Genomic DNA, 15,304 nt, shown 5'->3' on the forward strand with positions numbered 1-15,304 from the left:
CCAATAAAGATGTTAAAAAAAATAAAAAGAAAGCTATAAGTCACACCTATCACACACACCACCAAACAGTACTTTAGCTGCATCCCACACATTTTAATGTTATATTTTTATTACTCTTCAGTTCAAAATGTTTTGAATTTTCCTTATGATTTCTTCCTTGACCCATGTATTATTTAGAAACGTGTTGTTTAATTCCCAAGTATTTGTTATTGATTTCTAACATCACTGTAGTCAAAGAACACATTCTGTATGATTTTAATCCTTTCAAATGTATTAAGACTTGTTTCATGCTTCAGCATAAAGTTTGTTACATGCCACCTTTTATTTGCTTATACCTTTCTACCACCAGAAAACCTGTACTGATGGCAATAAAAATTGTCCTAAAGAAAGGACAAAACCCACTGATCTTTAAATATTCTGGTTGTTTAACTAGTTTTTTCTAATTTCCAAATTGATAGTAGTATACTCTAGGAAGTATATTCCTTTTTTTTTTTTTTTTTTGCGGTACGCGGGCCTCTCACTGTTGTGGCCCCTCCCGTTGCGGAGCACAGGCTCCGGACGCACAGGCTCAGCGGCCATGACTCACGGGCCCAGGCGCTCCGCGGCATGTGGGATCTTCCCGGACTGGGGCACGGACTCGCGTCCCCTGCCTCAGCAGGCGGACTCTCAACCACTGCGCCACCAGGGAAGCCCCCCTTATCTTAATTTTTAAATGTAAAACAAAAAGCTAGCTATAGGAGGTTTCTTTCTTATTGTCATTTTGCTTTGTAAAGAGAAGTAGCACAAAGGGGATGTACATAATCTCTCAAACCAGAAGATGTGTAATTAGGGTTAAGAGTTTTTGTTCTGCTTGCAGTCTTCAGTTGGGCAAGGCCATCCCAGCGGTTCTTCTAAGACCTTTCTCTCCTCTGCCAAAATTAAGAGCCACAGGTATTTTGCACACTTTTAGTTCCAAGGCAAACTGGAAGCAACTCTGCTCAGTCCCATAAGGTGCAAAGCTGTATGCCCCAGCTATGTCAAGGCCAAAACATAACCTTTTCTTTGAAGTTAGCATGAGACAGGTCTTGAAATCTCATTAATACTTTGGGCTCTCTCATATAGCCAAACAAGAATACTATTATTATCACTGAAATGACATATTGTAGTTATAAAATTATAAATCCCAAACTTAGTTTGTAAAAAGTTGCCACGGAATAGTGCTTCAATAGAAAACATTTTTATGTTACTATTTAAGCTGAGTCAAACTAAAATGGTTATATAAAGTATCATGCTTCGCCTGTGCATGGTCACATATTATGCACATGGAAAGAACTTCTCAACTTTCAAAAATCAGTTACCGTGTTCTTCCTGTCAATAAGCTTCTTCTTGGGTTTCCCCTACAGAATTAGAAAGGACAAGTGGGTTAGAGCACTACACAGATATATTTTTTACATACACACTCCTGAGATTTGTACTACAGAAATTCAACATAGAATTATGCCAGGGAAGGCATCTTGGGGCAGAAGCAGACATAGGAACTGAGAACATGCTCAGAAAAGAACAGGGTACCATAACCTTTAGGGATGATCAATAAAAAACAAAAGGAAGAGGACAAATGAATTCTAGAGGAAAATTCTAACAATTACTTGCATTTGTGTATCTCGCCACAAATCTAATCACACTTATTCTTCACAACAACAGTTGAGCCCCGTTTATAAAAAGGAGCAGGATAAGACCATTTTGTGACATGCCCAATGTCAGAGCTTTAAAGGGTTTAACGTTGAACCTATAACTTTGCTCTCAGACTCCAGTGTTCTTTCTACTTGCAATGAACTGTATTAGGGAAAGAAGCCAATCTCAATTCTCATGGGGTTCAAAAAAGATGCTCATGAGAAATAGATTTTCCATAATTAAAAAAAATCTCTTTAAAAATGAGATGTTCTTCATTGTCTCTAAACTAGAGTTGGGGTCTAACCACAGGAAGTACCATTCAGGTTTAAACTGGCTTTTGTTTTTCATTCAACTTCCTTTCACTTGACCCTCTCTTTTTTAAAAAAAATTTCCCCAGTTTTACTTGTACTCATTTGTGAGTGTGTATATTTAGTTCTGTACAATTTTATCACTGTGTACGTTCATGTATCCACAGACAAGATACTGAAAAATCCTATCACCATAAGGACCCCTTATGTTGCCCGTTTATAACCTAACCTCTGGTTTCCTTTAATCTGTTCTCCATTCTAAATACCAAGATCTTCTATCTATAGAAAAACCAAGTGAAAAATTTGTCTCCACCGTAACGTTTTATCTTTTCCTTCCCATGTCTTCTATCTGTGCCAGCGTCCTAATACTGTCAACTTATTATCAGAAATTATTTTAACTTTTATTATTTTAACTTTTTTATCAGATAATGGTTTGCACCAGTAATTCGCAATCGTGGCTTCACATTACAATCACCTGAGCAGTTTTTAGTAAGTGCAAGACTTCAGTCTGGGAAGGGCTAGGGCACAAATACGGTGTTACTAACATGCAGCCAGGGTTACAATTACTGTCATGCTGTGAGACAGTAGGTATGACACTGTTTGCCAGGGCAGGGTGGGTAAGTGGGGGGTGAGTCGGGGAGGGCAAGGAAGGCAGACAAAATGAACCAATTATGAAATGAAATGATCAGAGAATTAGCTTGAAAGTAGTTCTGACAGTAACGCAACAGGATTTGCAAGAGAGAACACATCCATTCAGGTTGAAGAGAATAGATTTAATGGAAGATGTTAGGGCTTGCAACAAACAAAATTTCATTTTTTTAAGGCATGTTTTTGTGTGTGTGCCTACCACATGGTAGGTTCTTGATACTGACAAAGATGAACATAACAAAGTACCTACTCTTAAAAGCCAATTTGAAAGTAGACAGAGTAGTTAGTAAACAGACAATTATAATACAATACGTACAATACGGGAATCTAAATCAGATGGAGGGATAAGAAGGGCGGGGAGAACTTCCTTCTAGTCTAGGTAAGAAGATGAAGGACACAGCTAGAATAAGAATTCAGGATAAACTGAAGGCCACTCCAAGGGAATGTATGGGAATTCCAAGGGAATGTGAGGATAAAGAGGCATGAAATAGCAGTAGATATGGTCTGATTGGCCATGGGTTGGTATTGAAAAGTGGAGATTAGTCTAAAAAGATAGGCAAGAGTAAATCAGGAGGGCCTTTCTTTGCTAAACAGGGAAATTCATGTTTTTTGAATCAAAGTTTTTAGAATGCTTTATAAGCAGGAGTTGTTACTGCAGCCTTAAGAGAGAAGTCAGGGAGGGCACCAATTTGGATGGGAAAAAAAATTAATCCTCTATCTGAAATTTACCATCATTTACGTGTAGGGGACCATCCACAGTAGTATAAGTGTGATTTTTTTTAACATCTTTATTGGAGTATAATTGCTTTAGAATGGTGTGTTAGTTTCTGCTTTATAACAAAGTGAATCAGCTATACATATGCATATATCCCCACATCTCCACCCTCTTGCGTCTCTCTCCCTCCCACCCCTCTAGGTGGTCACAAAGCACTGAGCTGATCTCCCTGTGCTATTCAGCTGCTTCCTACTAGCTATCTATTTTACATTTGGTAGTGTATATACGTCCATGCCACTCTCTCAATTTGTCCCAGCTTACCCTTCCCCCTCCCCAGGTCCTCAAGTCCGTTCTCTACGTCTGCATCTTTATATAAGTGGGGTTTTGCTACCAAAAGAAATAACACGTTTTTTCATATTACTTTAGAGTTGTTCCAGGGTCACAAAATATTGCCAACAGTTAACACACTTTTTAAATTATGGTGGTTATTAGACCCACTGCTATTAACACATCATTGAATGTGTTAATAAAGAAGCATATATGTCATTACATCTCAAATTTTTTAATTGCTATGCTCCGCCCTAAAAGAATGCTTCCTAATTTTGGTGGTGGTTCCCAGATTGCCTGTTCCACCTTCCTTTTACCTCATGGGAAGCTCAACTGTGGAAAGATCTAGCCTCAAGCATAGAGTCCATGTCAGTTCAGAAACAGACTGACACAACACAACCTTTGAGGAAACTCATGCAAACTACCAATCCTAAGCAAACAGTCCACTACTTATAAATATGACTGGACAATCAAAAATCACCAGATATTTCAGGAAATATAATAGCATAAACTAGAAAGAATGAGATGAACAAATAGAAGTAATCCAGAGAATTAAACATAGTGCAAAAAATAGAAAGGAACTTTAAATAAAGTAATTATGATAGAGAGATGTAAAAAGATATTTTTAATACTGTAATTTATAGTGAGGAACATATATTTGGTCTTCATCCCTGTTTCTGGCACAGAGCTCCTAAAACCCTTGAAATGTTTAAGTGATGAGTGGTAGAGGAGTCTTTTGTCATGCTAATGAGGTGACTTTTAGAAAGCCCTTGGATCAGCTAAGGATGCGGGCTGGTCACCAGAGTAACCAACCCTGTGATGAGAGGGATGAAACTTTCAGTCCCATCCCCCTGAGCTCCTGGAGGGGAGAGGGGCTGGAGATAGAGTTCAATTACCAATGGTTGATGATTTAATCAATTGTGCTTATGTAAGGGGGCCTCCATAAAAACCCAGGAGTATGGGGTTCAGAGAGCTTCCGGGTTGGTGATGTGGGGAGAATGGTGTACCTGGAGAGGGCATGAAGCTCCATACCCTTTCCCCATACCTTGCCCTGTGTGTCTTTTCCATCCAGTCGTTCATGAGTTATATCCTTTTATAATAAACTGGTGATATAATGAGTTAAATGTTTTTCTGAGTTCTGTGAGCCGCTCTAGCAAATTAATAGCACCCAAGGAAGGGGTCGTGGGAAGCTCTGATAGAGAGCCAGTAGGTAGAAGTAAAGGTAACAACCTGGGCCTGTGACGAGCATCTGAAGTTATGGGGGTGGAATCTTGTAGGACTGAACCCTTAAACTGTGGAATCTGATGCTAATCTCCAGGTAGACAGTATCAGAATTGAACTGAATTCTCATACAACAGAAGGGTGCAACTGCTTGGTGCTGTAGGGGAAACACCCTACCTCCTCCACATTGGAATTGGTACCAGAACAAATTTAATATTATATCCATAAACTATGAAAACTAGTCAGAAAGCAAAAATAGTTCTTGGATGTTAAAATCATACTCGCCAAAATAAAAAAAGTAGATTAAACAACCCTCTTCTATGCTGGTACTGAGTAACAAAATAGGTAAGGCTGAAGATCAATTTAGAATTTTAGAAGACAGAGTTCAAGAAATCTCCAAGAATTTAAAGCTAAGAGACAATGAGATCAAAAGTATGAGAAAAAAGTAAAGAAATACAGAGGATAGAGCAAAAGATCCAAATTTCATCTAACAGAAGTTCCACAAGGAGAGGAAAGACAGGATAAGGGGAATATTTCCCACAGTTAATAGACTTAAATCTTCAGACTGAAAGGATTCATCCACCGCAAAAGCAAAATAATGAAAAGTAACACGCCAGAACACACCTCAGTATAATGTCTGAAAAGTAAAGATAAGGAAGCCTTGTAAAATTTTCCAGGGAGGAGGTAGGGGGTGGGGCACTGGGACCAAGTTATATATAAAGAATTGAGCTTCTTTGTCCTCCAAGTAAATCTCAAGATCTCTTTCGTTAGAAGCTGCACAGTGTAATTACTCAATGGTAATAACCACAAATTTACAGAAAGAAACTGAAAATCCCATATAGTTCCTGATAGTGGATAATGAAATTACAAGAAATGGCTGGAATCTGGGTATCTATTTTTAAGAATCCCACAAAAAAAGCACACATACCTTGAAAATAATGCAGATTTCTTTAAATAACTAAGTTTCCTTGTTAGTCAATTACTGAACTGTACTGTAATGCAGTTATGTCTCAGGGGCAACAAAAATATGTGGGACTTAAGCAGTCCCTGACTGCTGTGCTAGTTGAATTCCGATGTCTGCTTTCCATCATTTCTCCCCTATTTTCCCTTGTATTGAGGTTATCAGTTGTCATTTCTTACAACTCTCACTGTATTTATTTTGTGAATTACCACCCCTCCACCTTTTCTAATCTGATCCTTCTAATCTCGTCTAGTCTAGAAAAACAGATAATCATGTCTGTTAAAATTGTGTCTGAAAGTAAAAAGGCACTGAGTAAAGTCCTTCCTTTAAGATGGACAAGTTTTAGGGTATGTATTAAGATTGCTTAAAGATCTTTACGGTTTAATTTTGTAGCATCTGGAAATATTACAAAGTGCTGAGAGTTAACGAATTCTGAAAAAATGAGGTTTTATATTGTGTTTTCTGTAAGGCTCTTTCTATCACTGAAGACTTTTATAAGGCCTTCTTCTTTTGCATGTACTTTCTCTTAATTTTGTGACCTAGTCCTACTAAATTTATAAGATTAGCAAATCTCCACCTGTCCTGGAAGAGATGTGTTGCCAGCATATAGTTCATGGAGGTCTTGTGTTCAAGGTAGGACCTGAAAGACAGAGAGGAACTGGTTATTTCTTCAAGCTTAGTTGAAGGGGAAAATACAGAAATAAAAACATGAATCAAGCACAAAAGTGACAGGTTATTTATATGCTGTTTCTAAAAATATATAGTCTCTAAAGTGACAAAGGAGGAGATAGTTGCTCAAATAATATTATAAAATACTAGAATAGCAGAAAATACAATAAAATGAAAAGAATAAAGAGGACTTAAATTAGAAAATAAAAAGAAAGAAAAGTCAGGAATTCTTGGACTAATAAAAGCTGATATACTAAATTCAGAAAATAAAACTGAAAGACAAAAATAAAACCACCACCAAAAATCACTTATAGCTAGAAAAGAGGTCAAATGAAGCTGGGAATGGGAGATGCATAAAGGGCATGAAAATGTTGACAGATTGTTTCAATCATCTTATTTCTCAAAAGCTTTCACTGGCTCCTTGATGCCAACTGCAGGAGGCATATACTTTCTCTTACAAGATTTCAAAAGTTGGGTCATCTATACCATCAATTCATTCACCCTTCCTCCACACAGAGACCAAACATGGGTCCTAAAGTACAGTCAGACAAGTCTCCTTATAACCCTCTCATACCACACCTCCCTCTGGTCCTTTTGCCTCTGTCTGGACACCTTCTCCTCACACCCTCTCTACTTATCCATAATCCACCCTTCAAGAAGCAGCTCAAGTCCACTGTGCTGCATGAAGCCTTCCCTGATATGACTGCTCCAAGTCTACAGAGGTGCCCTTGTCCTGGCCTTCTACGTCTGCCTTCACCGTATGCGTAAGGGACTTGTCAAACGCTGTCTCATAGAGTAAAATTTCTCTTCTCGGAAAGCAGAATGATGCAGCAGGGAAAAGCAGGATCTGGAGTTAAAACACCTGAATCAAGTCCCACTGTGTGATCATGGATAAGTCACATTACTTTACTGAGCCTTATTTTCCTTATCATTAAAATGGGAATAACAATGATGTGTATAAAGTACATCATAATTACAAAGAGCTATACAAATATGAGCTATTTTTATAACATGTATAAGTAATTTCTCCATAATCAATACTGTTAACTCTCAAAGGACCGGGATCCCATCTAATATTTGTTACTCCAAAGCACCAAGCATAGTGCTAGTTACTTGTTGATATTCAATAAATATATATTAATTAAAAAGGCATATTTGTTAGCAGATAAATACATCTTTCCCACACTACATGAAAATAACTCAATTAGTTTAAAAGTCTTGGTGTTCTCTTCCACTTTTCTCAAAGGTCCCAGGAGAGGTGGAGTGATTTACCAGGTTGGTAATTTAGGAAAAATTCAACAAGCTTCTCCCTTCTTTCTCTGGGGAGATAATCCCTCCTTAGGAAGCACATATCCTCTGGTGCTCCTACAGGGTCAGGTGTTCCTGATGCACATCTCAGTCTAACCTTGCCTAAAAATGGGTATGTAAATCTGTCCAATTCTGAGGGTCAACAGAAAGTGCATTAACTTGCAGATAAATATAGTCAAGTCTCCCAACCTAGACTTTATCAGTGTGGAGTATGGAAAGTGATATTTTGGCCTGCATCTATCTTAGTCTTTGTCTTCTCAGCTGGTTCAAAACCAAACCAGTAAAGGAAGGTATCATTACTGGACTCCCTAAGAGACCCGAACATTATCTGTGATTGGTTCCTTAGAAAAAGGTACTCAAATTAGGGTCCTGCCTCTTGAAAACTTAAGAATAAAGGATTCCACTTTCATTAATTAAAAGATATGTTGTCTAGTAACTGCAAATATTCAACCTCTTCAAAAACGTTTCAAAAGATAAAAGTCTAATTTTGAAAAGCCAAGCAATATCTTTTTGTTGAATTCCTAGGTCTTTATAAGGTGTAACTAAACTACATGGATAGAATGTTTTGCAAGATAAAAAGATTTCTCTATGAACAGCTGGGTTTTCAAAACAAAACAGACAAGAACTAGTTCTTTCTTTTATTCCTCTAAGTTTTGGCTCTACTTAGAACCACTAATGTCCCAACCAGAAGCTGGTCACCAGAGGAAGAAAAATGTGTTCCCCATAAGGAAGTACAATCTTACTAGTAATCAGAGAAATGCAAATCAAGACCAAAATAAGATATCATTTTACACTCAGTATTTTGACAAAAATTAAGAAGTTGACAGTACCACATGTTAGAGAAGATATTGATCAATGGGATCTCCTAGGCACTGCTAACAGGAGCATAAATTTATATAGTCACTTTGGAAAACAATTTAGCATTACCTTTTTTTTTTTAGCATTATCTTTTAAAGTTGAACATTCACATATCTTATGGCCCTAGATATATTCCATCCCTAGATATATACCTAGGAGACACATATAAGCATATTTAGAGCACAGCAGTCTTTAATAGCAGAAGACCAGAAAGAAGTCGAATACCATCAACAAGAGAATGGGAAATTTAACAGCAGTATAAACACACAGAAGAATAAAATAAACTGAAAAAGAATGAATCCTAGCTACACGTAACAAAATGAACCTTAATAATATAATATTGAATGAAAAAGGAAGAATACATAGAGCGTGCATTGTTTTTTAGAAAAAGTTCAAAAGCAATACAAACTTATCAACAATTCTGTTTCTACATATGAGATGATAACTGCTATAGGACCTGCCCTTTCACCATAAACAGCTAGAAAAGTGCACAAAATATATGAAACAACTGTTTCCAGACATGAAATAACTGGCAGTGCAGGACTGTGATAACTAAAAGGGGGAAATAAATAAAAGGAGCCTTCTGATTGCTCCACCTTCCCACCTAGACGCAATTCCAGACAGTGCAGAAAGAGAAGGAATTCAAGTAGAACCAAGAGTCTCTGTGTTGAGAAGACACAGATCAAAGTTCTAGGAAGCGCTAAAATTTTCAAAGCTACGTCGTGGAGAGGAAGAAGCTACGCATAAGAAGAAATCAAAAAAGTCATCACAAGGGACCCTTTGAGTTTTTGGGTGAATACAGATCTACTCAGGCATAGGGTGAAAGTCCACAAGGCTGTGCAAGGAGCAACTGTCAGGATAAAGAACATTAAGGAGAAAGTGTAAGCTGAATACTTTACAGAGTTCACACAGGGCTGCCAATTGATTGAGTTCCCACCAGCCAGAATGGAGAGATCTCATTGGGGTGTCATTTAAGAGACACCCCAAAAGAGTCTTCAGTAGTGGAACTATCCTACACCTAAACAAAAAGCTATTCTAAACAAACCATAAAAATGCTTTTAAATGAGGCTGTGAAAAAGATTAAGCTGATCTACAAGTAACTTAAGTGTATGGCCACAAAAAAAACTTTCAACGGGCTTTAAAGAAGCAATAAAATCCAAACACAACAATACAACATTTACAATATCCAATTAAAACATCTAATTTTAAAAAATCACTGTACATGTGAAGAAACAGGAAAAATATAACTCATTAACAAGAGGCAAATCAGTCAATAGAAACAGACTTAGAAACGATAAAGATAATAGAACAAGATTTTAAAACAGCTACTACAAACATAATATATGCACAAGAATCTAAAGGAAATCATGAAAATAATCGTAAAAAAGAGAAAAAGAGGATATAAAGAGAAATAGATGGGAGTTGTAAAGATGAAAAGTAAAATATCTGAAATGAACATTTAATTGGATAGAATTAATAGAAGATTTAACACTGCAGACAAAAAGATGACTAAACTGACAAACACAGAGAAACAGAAAACCATCCAAAACGAAGAAAGAAAGAGTATAAAAAAATGAACAGAGCCAGACATATAGTACAACATCAACCAATTTAACATGTAACCAGAGTACCAAAAGGAGAGGAGGGAAATGGAAAAAAACATTTGAAGAAATAATGGCCAAAAGTTTTCCAAATTTGATGAAAACTATAAGCCCACAGACCAAGAAGCTCAACAAATCCCAAGTAGAAGAAACAAGAAGAAAGTGATACCAAGGCATACATCATAATCACACTATTGAAAATCAGTCATAAAGAAATAATCTTAAAAGCAGGCTGATACATAAAAAGAAACAAAATTGAGTTATTTGTAGTGAGGTGGATGGACCTAGAGTCTGTCATACAGAGTGAAGTAAGTCAGAAAGAAAAACAAATACTGTATATTAACACATATATATGGAATCTAAAAAAAAAAAAAAAAGTGGTTCTGAAGAACCTAGGGGCAGGACAGGAATAAAGACGCAGATGTAGAGAATGGACTTGAGGACACGGGGAGGGGGAAGGGTAAGCTGGGACGAAGTGAGAGAGTGGCGTGGACATATATACACTACCAAATGTAAAATAGATAGCTAGTGGGAAGCAGCCGCATAGCACAGGGAGATCAGATCAGTGCTTTGTGACCACCTAGAGGGGTGGGATAGGGAGGGTGGGAGGGAGATGCAAGAGGGAGGAGATATGGGGATATATGTATAGCTGATTCACTTTGTTATACAGCAGAAACTAACACAACAATGTAAAGCAACTGTACTCCAATAAAGATGTTAAAAAAAAAAAGCAGGCAGAGAAAAAGAGACACATTATGCACAGAAGAACAAAGGTAAGAATTACTGCACACTTCTCATCAGAAAAATGCAAGTCAAAAGATAACAAAACACTTTTAAAGTGTCGGGAGAAAAGTGCCAACCCAGAACTCTACAACCACTGAAAAAAATCTTTCAAAAATTGAAAGTATCGATATAAGAAAGACTTTTTCAGACAAGCAACGGGTGAGAGAATTGATTGTACTACAATAAATCCTAAAAGAAGTTTTCCAGATGGAAGAAAATGATGCCAGATAAAAAACTGATCAACACAAAAGAAGGAAGAGCAGAGAAAATAGTAGTAAATGTGTAATTATGAGACTTTTCCTCATATTTAAATTTCCTTAAGCTGTTCAATGCAAAAATAACCAAGGTACTACAGGATTTATAACTTATATAGAAATAAAATGTAGGACAATAATAGCCCAAAGGACAGGAAGGGGAAATCGAATTATACTGGTTGTAAAATTTCTAAATTATACCTGAAATTGTATAACATTATTTTAAGGTGCACTGTGGTAAGTAAAAGATGCATATTGTCACCCTAGAGCAACCACACTTTAAAAAAAGCAAACCAAAGAGGGAAGAGAAATGAGTTAATCCAAAGACGGCAGGGGAAAATAAAAAGGGAACAAAGGACACATTAGACAAATGGAAAACAAATAGTAATCTGGCATATCTAAACTCAACCATATCACCATGCTGTACATTAAATCCCCATGATTTATTCATCTTAAAACTGAAAGTTTGTACCCTGTGGCCCATAGCTCCCATTTCCCCTGCCCCAGCCCATGGCAACCACCATTCTACTCTTTGTTTCTATGAGTTCTACTTTCTTTTTAAAAAAAAAATTCGATTCCACATGTGAGTGAAATCATACAATATTTGTTTTTCTCTGTCTGGTTTATTGCACTTAGCATTATCCCTGCAGGTTCATCCATGTTGCCACAGATGGCAGGACCTCCTTCTTTGACAGAAATCTACTTTAACTATAAAGACACAAGACAGATTAAAAGTAAAACAATGAGGGCTTCCCTGGTGGCGCAGTGGTTGAGAGTCCACCTGCCAATGCAGGGGACACGGGTTCGTGCCCCGGTCCGGGAAGATCCCACATGCCATGGAGCAGCTGGGCCCATGAGTCATGGCCGCTGAGCCTGCGCATCCGGAGCCTGTGCTCCGCAATGGGAGAGGCCACAAGAGTGAGAGGCCCACGTACCGCAAAAAAAAAAAAAAAAAAAAAAACTAAAACAATGAAAAAAGATACAGCACGCAAACACTAGCCATAAGAAAGCTGGAGTGGATAGGGGTGAGGGGAGAAGGAACTGGATGAAGGCAGTCAAAAGGTACAAGCGGGACTTCCCTGGTGGCGCAGTGGTTGGGAGTCTGCCTGCCGATGCAGCGGACACGGGTTCGTGCCCCGCTCCGGGAAGATCCCACATGCCGCGGAGCGGCTGGGCCTGTGAGCCATGGCTGCTGGGCCTATGCGTCCAGGGCCTGTGCTCTGCAACGGGAGAGGCCACAACAGTGAGAGGCCTGCGTACCGCAAAAAAAAAAAAAAAAAAAAAAAAAAGTACAAGCTTCCAGTTATAAATAAGTACCAGGGATGTAATGTACATACAACATGATAAACAGAAGTAATATTTCTATATGTTATATATGAAAGTTAAGAGTTCTTTAGTTCTTCTTTTAGTTTTTTTCTATTTATTTAACTTTGTATCTCTGTGAGCTGATGGATGTTCACTAAACTTATTGTGATAATCATTTCATGATGTAAGGCAAATCATTATACTATACACCTTAAACTTAACAAAAAAAAACAAAGGAAGCTAGAGTGGGTATATTATAGCAGATAAATAGACTTCTGGACAAAGAACATTATCCAGGATAAACAGGGATATTTCATAGCAATAAAGAAGTCAATTTATGAAGAAGACATAACAAATCTAATGCAGATGTACCTAATAACAGAGTTCCAAAATCCATAAAAAGCAAAACTGACAGAACCAAAAGGAGAAACTGAAAAGGTCACAACTACAATGGGAGATTTCAACACCATACTCTTGATAATTATAAAATTACTAAAAATAGAGAATATCTGAACAAAACTGTCAAATCCCTTGACCTAATGGACATTTATAGAACACACCAGCCAACAATAGCAGAATATATATATTTCAATGTACATGTTACATTGTACCAGGATAAATCAAATTCTGAACCACAAAACAAGTCTCAGTAAATTTTAAAATATTCAACTTACACAAAGTATGTTCTCAGTACCACAGAAGTAAATTGGAAATCACTGAAAGAAAAACCTCTAGAAAAACTCCCAAATATTTGAAAACTAAATAACACACTTATAAATAACCCACAGGCCAAAGACAGAATAAAAACAAAAAGACAACAATCAAAATGTATGGGAAGCTGCAAAAACAGTACTTAGTAGGAAATTTATAGCTCTTAACACACATATAGAAAAGAAGAAAGGTCTCAAATCAATGACATCAGCTTCTACCTAAAGAAACTAGGGGAAAAATATAGAGCAAATGAAGCCCATAGTAAGTTAAAAAAAAGGAAATAATAAATATTAGAGGGGAAGTCAATGTACAAGAAATAGAAAAAAAAAAACAATGAAACTAAAAACTGGGTGTCTTAGAAGGTCAATAAAATTGATAAACCTCTAGCCAGACTGAATAGGATAAAAAGAGAGAAGAATCAAATTACCAATATCAGAAATGAGAAAAGTAACATCACTGCAGATTCTATAGATATTAAAGGGTAAGTGAATATTATGAACAATTTTATGCTTATAAATACAACATATACGAAATGGACAGATGCCTTAAAAGACACCAACTACCAAAGCTCATTCAAGTAGAAATAGATAACCTGAATAGTCTTATATCTGTTAAAGAAATTGAAACTGAACTCCTGGTCCAGATGGCTCTACTAGTGAATTTTACCAAACACTCAAGAAATAAATAATACCAATTCTCCATAAATTCTTCCAGAAAATTGAAGATGTGATAACACTTTCCAACTCATTCTATGAGGCCAGAAACCAGACTGAAATATCTTATATATCTTATCCTCATACTAAAACCAAAGATGCTATAGGAAAACTACAGATCAGTATCTCTTATGAACATACATGTAAAAATCCAAATATAATTTCAGCAAATCAAACTCAACAATATATAAAAAAGATACTGTATCATGACCAAGTAGAGTTTATTTCAGGAATGAAATGTTGGGTTTAACGTTCAAAAATCAATGTAGGGGCTTCCCTGGTGGCGCAGTGGTTGAGAGTCCGCCTGCCGAGGCAGGGGACACGGGTTCGTGCCCCGGTCCGGGAAGATCCCACATGCCGCGGAGCAGCTGGGCCCGTGAGCCATGGCTGCTGAGCCTGCACGTCCAGAGCCCATGCTCCGCAACGGGAGAGGCCACAACAGTGAGAGGCCCGCGTACCGCAAAAAATAAATAAATAAATAAATAAAGTAAAAAACTCTTAGCAAAAGAGAAATAAAAGGGAACTCCCTCAATCTGATAAAGGGCATCTGTGAAAAGCCTAAAACTAACATCATACTTAATGACAAAAGACTAATTGCTTACCCTAGACAGGAGCCAGACTGGGATGTCTGCTCTCACTGGTCCTATTCAACACTGTGCTGGAGGTTCTTGCCAGTGTAATCACGCAAGAGTAAAGAAATAAAACACATCCAGATTGGAAACAAAGAAGGAAAACTGTCTTTATTCACAGACAACATTTTCAACTAGGTAGAAGATCCAATGGAATCTCCAAAAACTTTCAATAACTGATAAGTGAGTTTAGCAAGATTATCAGAACATGATCAATATGGAAAAATCATTTGTACTTCTATGTACTAGCAACAAACAATCAGAAACCGAAATTAACAAAACAAAATCATTTACAATAGCATCAAAACATATTAAATACTTAGGAAGAAATCTGACAAAAAAATGTAAAAGACCTGTACATTGAACACTACAAAACACTGCTGAGAGAAATTAAAGATGACCTGAATAAATGGACAGATATACCTTGTTCATGAGTTGGAAGACTCAATAGTGTTAAGCTGTCAATTTTCTTCAAACTGATCTAGAGAGTCAATACAATCCCAATGAAAATCCCAAGCAGGCTTTTTTGTAGAAACTGACAAACTAATTCTAAAATCCAAATGGAAAGGCAAATGACCTAGAATAGCCAAAACAACCTGGAAAAAGAACAAAGTTAGAACAAGATTTTTTATAAAGCTACAGT

General features: G+C 37.1%; 1 protein-coding gene across 1 annotated transcript in view; it reads right to left on the reverse strand.

Annotated features, from left to right (window-relative positions):
• TTLL5 (tubulin tyrosine ligase like 5) overlaps window positions 1–15,304 on the reverse strand; it is a 312,098-nt gene that overhangs the window by 206,736 nt on the left and 90,058 nt on the right. Inside the window, exons 19-20 of the mRNA XM_060095798.1 lie at window positions 6,408–6,470; window positions 1,338–1,376 (exon numbers count right to left, since the gene is read on the reverse strand). Coding sequence (XP_059951781.1) covers window positions 1,338–1,376; window positions 6,408–6,470 — 102 coding nt within the window. The remainder of the gene's footprint in view (window positions 1–1,337; window positions 1,377–6,407; window positions 6,471–15,304) is intronic.

Source organism: Mesoplodon densirostris, chromosome 4, assembly GCF_025265405.1.
Source record: "Mesoplodon densirostris isolate mMesDen1 chromosome 4, mMesDen1 primary haplotype, whole genome shotgun sequence".
Taxonomy (NCBI): domain Eukaryota; kingdom Metazoa; phylum Chordata; class Mammalia; order Artiodactyla; family Ziphiidae; genus Mesoplodon; species Mesoplodon densirostris.